General features: G+C 54.4%; 1 protein-coding gene across 2 annotated transcripts in view; it reads left to right on the plus strand.

Annotated features, from left to right (window-relative positions):
* Positions 1–205: 205 nt before the first annotated feature.
* Positions 206–13306, plus strand: part of SYNPO (synaptopodin) — a 44049-nt gene continuing 30948 nt past the window's right edge. The window contains exon 1 of one of the 2 annotated variants that reach the window (XM_005295801.4): positions 206–830. In XM_005295801.4, coding sequence (XP_005295858.2) covers positions 347–830 — 484 coding nt within the window. In that variant the 5' untranslated portion in view covers positions 206–346. Of the gene's footprint in view, positions 831–9528; positions 9643–13306 lie in introns of those variants that run through there. The other variant, XM_065556026.1, reaches the window with a different exon arrangement.

A 13306-nucleotide genomic window follows, 5' to 3' on the forward strand; every position in this document is an offset into this window, starting at 1 on the left:
CCTGCTAGGAGATCTGGGGACGGCAGCGAAAAACAAAGAAGATTCGAATGGTCTTTGGGGACTCTGACTTCACAGCTAAAAACACGTGGTTCCTCTTTGGAAAAAGAAACCACACCTGCTCTCAGTAACACCCATATCCCAATGTACGGGAAAGCTCTCAGGTTAGGGTGAAGATCAGCTCCCACAAGTAACCCGGACATTCTCCCCTGCAACAGTGGATTATTCTATGGGATTATCCCATACAGGAGAGAGTCCCCAGAGTATGGACAATAGGCTGAGCCTTAAGACTCTTGAAAGGCCATAAAGCATTGAACCCTGCCCAAAGAGACTGCAGAAAGAGAGTACAATGCTTAAGGCAACGTTACTGCAGCCTTGTCTCCAACCTCAGCCTCGCTGTGCCGGGTCCAGTGAAAGGTGCCAGCATTCTTATGGCTTTGAGACTCTACAGGTGGACCCAGAAGTGGGCTATGGCTGTTTGGTTCTGCAGCAGGAGAAAGAGATGGAAGGCAACCAAAGGTGCCAGCCAACTGCAGCCATTTGCCCTTTTAACCCGAAGGAGCAGGAGGAAAAGAATGAATTGCCAGGAGGAAACTTGAGAGAGCATCTCCAGCGGGAGAGCAGGAATACCAATGGAGACATGCTGGGGCCCAAATTCCACAGCTATGGCTTGGCATCTGCTGGTGGGTACCCAGCTACAAGAGACTCCCCACAGTCTGCCCCAGAGCTGCTTCCTTCTGGGGCTAGCACCGGAGCTGAGCCCAGCGAAGAATGGAAAGTGGTGAAGGTTAAACGAGTCCTCATTTACCCTGCTGGCCAGCCGCGGAAAGCAAGTAAGCAAAGCGCCTTCTTCCCCCTTCCCCACACGGCTCTGTCACACCCCCTCTGCAAGGCTATGTGTCACCCAGGCTAAGAGTAATAATTGGGGGCCTAACGTGTTATCCACCATACGTACATAAGAATGGCCCGACTGGGTCAGACCACAGGTCCATCTAGCCCAGTATCCTGTCTACCGACAGTGGCCAATGCCAGGTGCCCCAGAGGGAATGAACAGAACAGGAATCATCAAGTGATCCATCCCTTGTCCCCCATTCCCAGCTTCTGGCAAACAGAGGCTAGGCACACCATCCCTACCCACAGGGCCGACGAGAGGGTGGGGGGAAGCCGGTACAAATTACCAGGGCCCGGCTTCCCCCGCTTCTCGTCGGCCCTGTTTAGCTGGTCCGCCCTTGCTGGGGGGCCCGAAAAATTTTTTTCACCGGGGCCTGAACCCGCCCTCGGCGGCCCTGCCTGCCCATCCGGGCTAATAGCCATTGATGGACCTATCCTCCATGAACTTATCTAGTTCTTTTTTGAACCCTGTTATGGTCTTGGCCTTCACAACATCCTCTGGCAAGGAGTTCCACAGGTTGACTGTGCGTTGTGTGAAGAAATACTTCCTTTTATTTGTTTTAAACCTGCTGCCTATTAATTTAATTTGGTGACCCCTAGTTCTTGTGTTATGAGAAGTAGTAAACAACACTTCCTTATCTACTTTCTCTACACCAGTCATGATTTTATAGACCTCAATCATATCTCCCCTCAGCCAAGTAGAGTGATTTCCACAGCTCCTCCTGGGACAATCCCCTGGCCGGCCTGCCCAGTCAGACACAGGAAAACACCCAACCGCCCTAATTTCCTAGGGGAAAGCCCAGTGACATCCTAAGGGGCGTGGATGCCTGGAGCTTCTTCATTACCGCACAGTTTCAACAGATGGAAATCCCGAATCTTTCCAAGTGCAGTGTGTGTGTGTGTGTGGGGGGGGGGGGGGGTGAGATGTGATTTACAGGAAGCAGCCATCTCATGGTCCCTGATTAAAGGCCTGGTTGATGGATAGAGCTGCTGGAGCTTCTCGGTTCCTTTTCTGTCCAAGTGTGTGTGAATTCAGTACCAGGTGCTGGGTTACCCTCGCTGGACACTGCAACCTTCCCCTTAGCCACAGAACAGACACGCCCCCCCTCCCCCCCCCCAGTCCTTTGTGAAGGAAGGATGCCTCATTCTCCATGGCCTAGTGAGTCTGTGGGTCCTTCGCTGAGGCTGCCAGGAAGGATGCTGGCTCTGGTCAACTCCGGTGGCTTTTTCTGGGATGTGGACACCTGTCTGCTTGTAGCGGGAGTGGTACGTCCAATTCATTTCATCCCAGCTCCTAATCAGCCATCAGAGGATAACTTGTGGTCACTACCCATCCTGGGCTCTGTTAGAACTGGTGGCCTACAAGCAAACGGCTCGGTCCCCCATGACTTGCCCTTTGGCTAGCCACTCCCGTATATTTCAAGCTCTCATTTAAAAATTAGATGCTTTATTTTAATCTCCTCAATTCCTTCACTTCCATCTGCACCCGTTCAATTAGGATCACCTTTGCGGGGCTGTAACTGTCTCACTTTTCTGGCTCTAACCACCCTTTGAACCATCCTTTCAAATGCAGCCGCTTGCAAAACCACTCTCTGTCAATAACACCCCAACCTTGTATTCTCGCTGTAACCTCACTTAGAAGCCTGTGGTAACCCCTCTTACAGTATTAGCATCACCCTTCGGGGATTACAGACCTGGGAACCGTTATTTTAACACATTTCCCATCATTCTTGACATTTTGTTCCTGATCGGTTATTATCTCAATTGCCAAATATTGCAAAAGCAGATGTGTCAATTGCACCCTGGTTTGCAAGTACCCTGCCCCCCTCCTAGTTTATTTTATCTATCCATATAGGCTAGGATTTTCAAGGCACTTGTGATTAGGGGGAGCTCTGGGTTTGGGTTCCTGACTTGAGATGCCTGATCGTCAGAAAGTGCAGAACCTGCCTTCTTAAAATCAAGCTCCTTTGAGGGACCTCAAGACGAGCAACCTCAAAAATGGAGGCACTTGCATCTGAAGAAGGGAGGTTCTTACCCATGAACGCTTATGCTCCCAAAACTTCTGTTAGTCTTAAAGGTGCCACAGGAGCCTCTGTTGCTTTTCTCAAAAATTGAGGCATCTCAAATCACTAGCTGCTTCTGAAAACCTTGGCCATACTATTTGTATGCGTGCGCCATTAGCTAATCTTTTGGCAGCAGCGAGGGTAGTGCAGGACACTGCAAGCCAGACCAACCAGATCCAAATATCTCCCGGTCTGCTGCTGTTCTCCATTCAGGACGGGAGCTCTGCTTTGAGAAAGGTCAGGGTTCGTTGGATCCAACCTTGGCGCTTTCACAACACACACCACAATTTCAAAAGCACAGCTGGAATTTTAAAGCAACTTAACAGGGGTTTTTTTTTGGAAACACTTTGTCCATCCCGGCTCCTTCTCCTCCAAGTGAGACCACGGTAAGTCACTGCCTGTGAGCTATCAGGATTGCTACAGAACTCATTGGGAGGTCAGGTCTCATATCCATGTTTGGATGCAGGATCAGGCCCTTTTGCTTCAGTTGGGGAATAAATGCCTGGAGAAACTGAAGCCTTGTAAAGCAAAGGCCTGATTTGAGCCAGATGCCCCAGGCAATGAAAAAAAAAAGTAGGTAACAAGAGAGAAAATATAGAAGACAGCAGGCAGGGCCGGCTCCAGGGTTTTAGACGCCCCAAGCAGCCAAAACAAAAAAAAGCCGCGATCGCGATCTGCGGCGGCAATTCGGCGGGAGGTCCTTCGCTCCCAGGCGCAGTGAGGGCCGTCCGCCGAATTGCCGCCAAATACCTGGACGTGCCGCCCCTCTCCAGAGCCGCCGCCCCAAGCACCTGCTTGAGAAGCTGGTGCCTGGAGCCGGCCCTGACGGCAGGACCGGCAGTGTGGTCTTGAGGACAGGCAGTGTGGTCTAGTGGGTAGTACATTGGACTATGACTCAGCAGACCTGGGTTCTGTTTGCCACTGACCAGCTGTGTGACCTTGGGTATGTCACTTTCCTTGTTTTGGTGGGGAGGGATAGCTCAGTGGTTTGAGCATTGGCCTGCTAAACCCGGGGTTGTGAGTTCAATCCTTGAAGGGGCCATTTAGGGATCTGGGGCAAAAATCTATCTGGGGATTGGTCCTGCTTTGAGCAGGGGGTTGGACTAGATGACCTCCTGAGGTCCCTGACATTCTATGATTCCATAATTGTCTCGACATCAGGGCAGCTTTCAAGGTTTCCCCGTGGGCATTTTTTCTGCAGAAAAAAAGGGCTCCCAGTAATGTCAGTGGAATCAAAACCCAATCACAGTGCTCAACAGACAGATGCGCCAGAGACGGGAACAGCCCGGCTGCCGCGTGTTGGCTCTTAGGAGGCCTTTGTGAGATGCCCATACTGGTGTGAGTGCAATCCCCAGTAGAGAGATGTTCACGACTGGTGCTGCCCTCTGGTCGCAGTGTCAGGACCAGTGGGACCGTTTGAGCCAGTGACGATGAACCTGCCCTTCCTATTGGATCTGGCTAGAGGCAGATGGGTGGAGCAGCGTGTGGAGAAAGGATTGTACCATTCCTGCCGCATGCTGTGCCCGTTGGGTGGGTTTCACTCGCCGGGACTGTGGCATTGGCACTTTCCAGCCAACCCAGCTTCCCTTTATTAAAAATGGAAACACACAAAACCAAACCCTTAGTTACCGAGAACAGAAAACTCCAAATGGAATAAAGCGGAGAAGCCATCCCCTCCCCTCCCCCAGCTCAGACGGACACAGGCAGGAATGCCGGCGTGGTGATTCTAGCCCTCAGCCTTGGATATATATTTAAAGAATGCCTTAAAAAAAAAACAGATGAAAGAGGCGAGATGCTATTTAGCCAGGGGGCTGACTTCCCTGCGACAAGCATGGCGAGATACTACGCTATGCCCTGCCATTCCACTGTGCTCGATGTAGGTGGCAGGGGACGGGGTGGCTATACACCTGGTAGAAATGGCAATAGAGCCATGGCCACATTGGTTGATACCGTCTCCATACTGTAGTCCTTAACCTGTCCAGTCACAAGTGCGGAAACATCCTCTTTGCTATCTATTTTATGTAGCTGACCTCCCATCACCATCGGATTGGAGCCCCTCACAATTTGTATCCCCACTACATCCCTGGGATTATCCCCATTATACAGGTGGGGAACTGAGGCACAGAGCGGCAAAGGCCCAGATCCTCAAAGGTAATTAGGTTCCCAACTCCCATTGACTTTAGGCATCTAAATCCTTATGAGGATCTGGGCCTAAGAGACTGGCAGAGCAGTGAATCGAATCCGGATCTCCAGTGGAGAGGAAGGATGCTCCAGTGGTTAGAGCACGACTAGCCTAGGACGTTTGAGGCCTGGGTTCCAGTTCCTGCTCCTCCACAGGTGACATTGTTAAGTCCCATAGTCTCTCTGTGCCTGAGTTCCCCATCTGTGAAAGGAAGGTAATAGCCATGCTGCTAGGTGAAATCCGCTAAGGATTGTGATACTCTGGTGACAGGGGCCTTATGCCTAATTGAGCTCAATAGACCATCTGGCCTCCCTTAGCAATGTGCCAAGAATGGGAGCTCCTCATGCCTTTTGCTACAGGGCAGGGAATTTGTGGGATACTCCCTTAGGCACCTGGGAAAATACATAGACCTGTTTACTTGTATCTGTGTTTGAAGCAGGGGTCGCTTCTTCCCATCCCAGCCAGTGGACATCATAATGATGAATTTGTGACATCACTATCATTTCCATGGCAGCAGCCTGTGATGTCATGGGGACAGGATTATGATGTCACAGAAGGATCTTGCCGAAGGCGAAGCTGGGCAGGGAGGGGAGGGGAGAAACAGAGCAAGCCAGGATCCTTCTGGGGGGCTAGAGGGGCATGTAATTAGTCCCCAGCTTGGAGACAGGGGGTGGGAGACCCACTCACCTTGGGGTGCAGACTCTGCTCCAGGCCAGAGATTACCAAGAGCAGTCGCAGCAGGCTTCAGGCAAGTGGATCGCTGTAGTCCTCCCCCCACATCTGTCCCATCTCCCCCCAGAGGGACGGTCACGGCAGAGAGCAGCTGCAGAGCGCGGGAGTGGCAGTGTGGCCTGTTCACCCCCCTCACCCAGTGGGCGCTCCAGGGGGACGTCTGGCGACAGGATTCAGCCCCCTCTCTAGTGGGGGAGTTCCCCTTTCCGGAGCTTGCCGATAGTCATTGCCAGCCAAAGGAGAGTGCCCGGCTAAAGCTGGCGAAAGTGACCAGAGAGCAAGTGTGAAAACTCGGGCTGGGGGCTGGGTGGGGTGGGACAGGCCCCATGTCAGACAAAGCCCCGACTATCAGGACTGTCCCTATAAAATCGGGATCTCTGGTCACCCCACGTTGGGCCAGGGGGGACTTGGCTCTTGTGGCCTGGGCCAATGATGAGCCGCCAAGGGCAGGGAGAAAGTGAAAGCCACCCTGCGCCCTGGGCGGGCCGGGCAGCGCTAGGACCTGGCGGCAGCCCGGCCCAATGTGCTTTGCTCGCGGAGCGGCTCCCAGCCCGGCAGAGCCAGGGGGGGAGCGGGGGGGAGGCAGAGTCCCCGGCTCCTGCTCGCCGCGGGAGGGGGAGCGGAGCCGCTTTGACAGACGCGGCCAGTTGCTGACACCCGATCCCCGGGCCAGGGAGCGCAGAGCAGCCCGGCGGCTTAAAGCGCAGCGGCGCGGGGAAGCGGCTCAGAGCAAGGCGCGCCCCGGGGGGAACCGGCCCAGACCCAAACGGAACCGAAGGTAACCGGGGCGCGGGGAGCCGAAGGCGTCCCGGGGCAGGGGCGGCGGGCGGGGCGCTTTGCCCGCTGCGGCTGCAGCTGGGGGAAGAGGGGGAAAGTCCTGCTTTGGGGGGGCAGCCAGGGGACCCCCAGATCATCCCGCAGCTCGCAGCCCACCTGCACCCGCCCAGGCCAGTGACCGCTGGGAGCAGCCAGGGGCGAGGGGAGCCCCGGACCGGCAGCTTCTGCCGGGGATCTGCCAAAGAGCGCCCCGGTCTCTCCACGCGCGCTGGCCGGGTCTGCGCCCACACCCCGCTGCCCTCCGGGCGCGCTGGGCAGCTCCGCGGGGATGTCACTTTCTGACTGCGGATCCCTTTTGGACGGGCTGCGGCGGCGGCTGGGGGGTTTTCCAAACTTGCCAAGCAACGGGCAGGTTTCTCGGCTGCTCCAGCGAACTTCCCGGGGGCTCCTCGCGGCTGGGGACCAGCTCGCTGCGACGTAAACAAGCCCCGGGGGTTGTTTTCTGGGGCGGTAAATTGACACCCGTGTGTGTGTGTGTGTGTGTGTGACACATGATGTGCAGCCTAGATATTAATGAGTAACGCAAAACTGCTGCTTGTCCCAAGAGCCGAGCTGGGAAGCCGGGTCCTGGATTCAGCCGGGTGCAGAAGCACAGAGTTGTCTCTGTCAGCTGCAGGTTGGAGCTAGGAAAAGTGCAGAGAGGGTCCCGTCGGTTGCTTGCCGGACCCCTTGCCTGCTCCAGCTCTCTGCCGCAAACGTGCTTGGGCGTCTTTTCTCAAAACCTGGGCATGGATGTGTGTAGAGTTGGTTATTGTAAAGCCTCCATGCTGGAGCTGCTAAGCGGTGCAATATGTTATTAGGAGGCATAGACCTGGTCTTGTGTTAAAGCCAAGCTGATTTGATGGGGTTTTGCACCCCCCAGCTTCACAGAGCACCCTCCCTTCCTGCCATCCCACCCCACTCCTTCCTAGCCCAGGAGACTTCATCTGCCCTCCCGTCCCCCTCTGGCAGGGGGCTGCACCGGGGGGATTCCAGCCGCAGCCACACCACCTTGCATTGGAGACAGGAGGTCTGCCTATTTGCACCCTGTCTGCAGCCAAGGAGATCGCTTATGTGTTGTCCGAAGGAAGTTAAGAAGTCCCCCTTGAGTGCCTGATCCCCCGTCAGTTAGCAGGAACCAATCTGAACAAGACGATCTCTCCAGCAGGTCCCTGGTTCCTGCAAAGGAAGGACTAGCCAGAAGTGGCTCCAAGGGCTTTGTTGCCCTAGAACAGTGATACTCAGACCTCAGTGGTTCAGGAGCCAAATTAGCGATCAACGTTCTCCTAAAGAGCCATGGTCGTGTGTATACAGTCTCGGTTATTCTCACCAAGTATTATTCTTTTATCAAGTACAGTTGGTTAATAACACAGTAAAAGCCTCCCGATTGGCTAATAATTTAGACTGGCTAATAATTAAATCACACGGCGTTTCCATATCATGTGCTGCAGAGCCACTTGCAGCTGTCGAGCCTAGATCCTGGCAATACCCAGACAACCCAGATTTCCCCCGGGATATGTCGCACCCCAGCGCAGGGATGGAGGCCCTGGCAGGCTGGAGCGAGGGGAGAAGTTCTCCTTGAGACACCTGTTGGTCTGGCTGGATTCCACCTGTACCCGTAGCTCATCATTTGGGATCATCCTCCAGGTCTGCCCATCATTCAGAGCTTGCGCCATTGCCTGATGTGTTAACAGATGTATTTTGCCGCCCCAAGCACGGCAGTCAGGCGGCTTTCGGTGGCTTGCCTGCGGGAGGTCCGCCGGTCCCGCGCCTTCGGCGTACCCGCCACCGAATTGCCGCTGAAACCGCGGGACCGGCGGACCTCCCGCAGGCAAGCCGCCGAAGGCAGCCTGACTGCCGCCCTCACAGGGACCGGCAGGCCGCCCCCCGCGGCTTGCTGCCCCAGGCACGTGCTTGGAGCGCTGGTGCCTGGAACCGCCCCTGTGTGTTAAACAGAAATCTGACTCTGATATTGAGGCAGGAGCCCCCAGACTGTGACATTGGAGCAATTTGTATAGTGGGGGGTGCTGAGAGCCATTGAACCAAACTGTAAACCCTGCATCTGATGGAAACCACTTCAAGCCAGGGGGTGCGGCAGCCCCCTAGTTCCAGCACCCGTGCCCCCGGGGGGAGTTTGTTTAGTCAAACTTCCCGTTGTTTGCTTTTCTAAGGTGTAGTTCTGGAAGTGAATCAGGTGCTGGATTGACCGGCCCAGAGCTAGATGCCCTCTGCTATGACGCGGAGCAGGCAGGGGCGATGGGATTGCCCTGCAGTGTGCCTCCCCCTCCCTTCGGAAGGCCTCCTCTCGGGAGGCGACAGCTTGGTCTCCCGGGCTTGTTCAGCGTTGGCTTCTCTGCTGAATGGCAGTGGTGGTGGCTTTCGGATACAGACACTGCTGTGCCCTGGACTGGACTGAGACGATCCACTCCCGTGACGCTGCAGGGATTTCCATCTGTTACCTTTTCCTCTCCCTCCACCTCTGCCACAGCTGCCGTTTTGCTCCCTTATCTTTGCGGAAGTTTAATTTTCCTTGTTTAAAGTACAGCACCTGACCTCAGCCGGCGAGAGCCAATCAGGCTCCCGCCTCTTCCAGGGATTTTGGCTGGGCTGCTCCCTGGCACCGCACAGCCGCTTTGCGAGTGGTTGCCCGTTTACATACGTATACAGACGAGATCGCCTGCTCTCTGGCCACGCTCAGGGCTGAGAGGGGCGTGCTGGTGATCTGCACCTGGACGAACACAGCTGCCACCTGTTGAAATACAGATGCTCTATCTGCTGCACTGACCGACCCGCCAGAGCCCCAAAGTTTGCTGCTTCCAAAGCTATTGTGTGGCAGTTTCCTGCAGGTTTAGACGGAGTGTGTGCAGCCCACCTTGGCACTGGGGAAGGCCTCCTGGAACGCAGCGGCAATAGGCACTGAGTTGCGGGAGAGGCACTGGAGTTCAATGGGATTACTGTGGGGTATGTTGTGATAGCTGTCGATTTATTCAGTTAATCTGAAGTTTTAACTCACGTCTGCAGCAGGATGCAATCCCCAGCTTTCACCCACTTATTTGTTTTCCACCAACCCCTCCATATTTTGCAAAGGCAGCGGCGTTTTCCTCCTGCTTCCCATCTCCTCTTGCCCACGTGCAAAAGGAAGCTAGACACTCCCCCGAGTGTTCCAGTTGAGTTTGTTGACGGCCCCCAGGAGATGTTGCCAGACCACTGTATTCCATTGCCTTTCCAAACACAGCACCAGAGACACCTGTGGCATGTCCCACCAAAAGCTGGGAACCTACCCAAAGTAGGGAAGTGTGGGGTGAGGCTCCCCCAGACCAAGTTAGGGTTGGCATTTCCTTTGGATCCGTAGTGCCCTAGGTCACATGGAGTTTTGACATCTGGGGGGAGGAAGATTTGAGGCCAGAAAAGAGGCCAAAATTTCATACGCGAAGCCCAGAACTGGAAAATACATATTTTGATTTGGTTTGTGGGCAGAAAGTTTCACATAGCTGTAGTTAAGGCGAAAGATCAGTTGTTTCCTGCCAGAAAACCTGCCTTCATTTCCTCCTTGTCAAACGCTCAAAACATTGGAGCGAAAGTTCCCCCCGTGGTTTTAGATGTGGCGTTGATGAACCCGGTTTCTTTCCCTGAGTTTGGTGCCCGGCGGGAAGGTTTTTCACTCAGTTCTCTGGTACTTGTGTCACCACTGAACTGCCCAGCCTGCTGGCTTGGGGGAAGCAAAGTGGTCCCACCTGGAAATCTGTTGGAGACCTGAGCCTATCCACCACCGGATCGGCTTCCCCGCTGTGGGTTACAAGCTGTGTCATAAGATCACTCAGCCACATTAGGTAACATTCCTGGCATAATAAAGCCAGGTTGCACAAAGGGCAACTCACACCTGATACAGTCGTGTTGTTACCGGAATGGAATCCAGGTGCTCCGCTTGTTTGGCATTGTCTGGGAAGTACCTTTACCACAGAGTTGGTATAAGTGTTGTCAGAACCTCGGGCAAATAACCCAGCCAGCCCCTGCTCTTCCTCCACCTCGCAGCGTCCAAGATAATCCGCTGGGAGGAAAACAAGGCTCATATGAAGAGCGACTCTTCTTTGAGAGTGTGAGTACCTGGGTACGGTTGGATGGGACTACATTTCATTTCATGAATCTGTCAGGAGGGTCTCTGGTCTGCTGCAGACGCTGGTCTCAGGAAGCAGCTTGGAGGTGTAAAGCCGAGTTTCGGAAATGGCTTTGGTGCCATTACTGAGAGACTGAATTTATCTCATTTCATTCTGGCGTCACGTGGAAGAACTCTGCCCTGATTTGTTGTGTTGGTCAAAGATGGAGCTTCCTACTTGTCTCCGTATTCTCCACACTCCACTGGCTGGTAGAGGCACCTCCATTTGTGCGCGGATTGCCTGCGACACTGTGCTGTGAGGTGATGGGGTTCTCGGGTGTGGAAAAAAGCCCTTCATTGGCAAGGGCTGGCTGCTGCTCCGTAGTAGTCTGTGTTTCCTTTACTGTACCATATTAACAATGCTGTATCTGGAGTTAGATTCATGCCCTCTCTCCTTGGTTGTTTGGAAGCAAATAGTTTGTTCAGTGCAGTGTCATTTCCTGAGCCCTCTTCCGTGCCACGGGGCCTTTAGATGTCTTGGAGGAGAATTGTGGAGCTTTGGGACGTCAAAGGCACCCGATGGACGCAGGATATTGGTGGAAAACTGAAATCGAACCTTTTTGAAAATCACCTGCCAAATCTTGAGTCTGGGAGCTGATGTTTCCTCTTCCAGCCCATTAACACCGTTGGCCTCACTACTAAACTATTGGCATAGGTCGTCTCAGTGCATGGGCTTTCCCTTGTGGAGGTAGAGTGCAGCACGCCCTTCATCCAGCCAAGTCACTTCCTCTCTTCCCCAAATGTGCTCCATGCTGTTCTGGCTTAGGGGCTCTCCCATGTGTCCACAGCACAGTTGAGCTCAGCATCGGATACTTTGCGTCTGGGTTTGTTGTGGGACCTTTAAACACAAGGGGTCTTGAGACTTTCCCTTGTTCTTTCCAAGGTACCCTTTGGCTCGGCAACCATCGCAGTAATAGGCCGCAAAGCAGCAGAAATGGCTTGGCGTGGAATCTTGGCCCACCCACGTCAATGACCCACCGAACTCCCATTGACATGAGTGGGGCCGGAGTCTCTCCGTTGTTTGACACCGATATCTGCGTCACCGGGCAGTACGTCAGGGTTTGAGGCAGGGGTAAGATCACCGTCTCAGGAAGAGCTAGGTTCTGGTGTCATCGGTCACCTGAGGGTTTGCAAGTTCCACTTCCCTGTGCAAAATAGCCCTTTGCAACCGGACCCTGCCACGGCTAGGTAAGCTGAGCAGGAAGGAATTCTGTTTTCTCTTTGGCTGGGAAGGGGAGGGTGACCAAAAAAGCCCTTCCTCAGCCTCAGAGGCACAGGCCATGTCCTTGCTGCAAGAAGGTCGACTCTAACGGGTCCGGAAAAAGCTGTTAAGCCCTGAGCTTTGGGGGCATTGCTGGAAGTCATGCCCGGGACATTTGGAAACCTAAGGAGCTGGTTAAGTGACAAGTGCCTGTATAACCCAGCAGCTCTGCTGCATTTCGGGATCTGTCACAAACCCCCCTTTCTCATGATTTCCAGTCTGGCCGCCAGCTACAAAGCAACCAGACAGACCCTCTGACGGCCGGCGGGGTTGCTGCTCACAGCGGGGAGGAGACGAGACGTCCCCATCCCCAGAAACCCTAGTCCTGGGCCAGGAATGGATGTGGCCCTTTTGTCCCGCAGGTTAAATGACCACGGTCCATGGCTGAATTGGCGCTATGAGGGGGGAGGGGAGGCAGGTAAGCAGAAGGCCCCTGCTGGAGCTAGACTGCTGATGCTGGGGAGTGACCGAATGAACGCATCCCGGAGTGCGGCCTTGGGCGTGGAGGGAGGGGTGTATGCCAAAGGGCTAATTCCCGCAGTGCCGCTTGCGATGCCAGGGGGAAGCGCGGCCGCAGCAGGTGGGAGCTGGCGGTGTGGGTGATTGAAGAAGAACATTTGAAATGGACTTTTGATGCAAAAGACCTAGACTAGCGGCTAGAAAACCCAGCCGGCATCACTGGCAACGTGGAGTGATAAATATAGGGACCAGAATGGCCATTTAAGAAAATATCCCCCATCGGGGGAAAAAAACCTAAAGTACCTTTGAAAAGTTTGGGAAAGGCCAAAGTGAGACTGAGCTGGCTGTGGGGAGGGGAGTTCCACAAAGCCGGGTCACCTGCCAACTTCCCATGCCCTGTGGCACCCTTCCTTAACGGAGGGTGTGTGAGCACAGATGCCCGCCAGTCCCGGGCTTCAGGAGAAGCGCTCGGATGTAGCCAGATGCAGTGCCCTCATCAGCAATAATACGTAGGCCTTAAACAGGGCTTTTCTTCTTCAGATCGCAGGACGTGCACCAACCCGTTTGTCCTCATACACCTGGGAGGCGGGGAATTGCTGCTATTCTCCCTGGGAGGGAAACTGAGGCAGAGAAGAGAGGTCAATGTTCTCAAGCGTGGGTGCGGATTCTGGGCGCGCCCTGGGCCTGCCTTTCATAAGAGCTGGACCCTCATATCTCCAGTGGGAGTTGATGGGAGATGCGGGTGCTCCTCA

Source organism: Chrysemys picta, chromosome 8, assembly GCF_011386835.1.
Source record: "Chrysemys picta bellii isolate R12L10 chromosome 8, ASM1138683v2, whole genome shotgun sequence".
NCBI lineage: Eukaryota > Metazoa > Chordata > Testudines > Emydidae > Chrysemys > Chrysemys picta.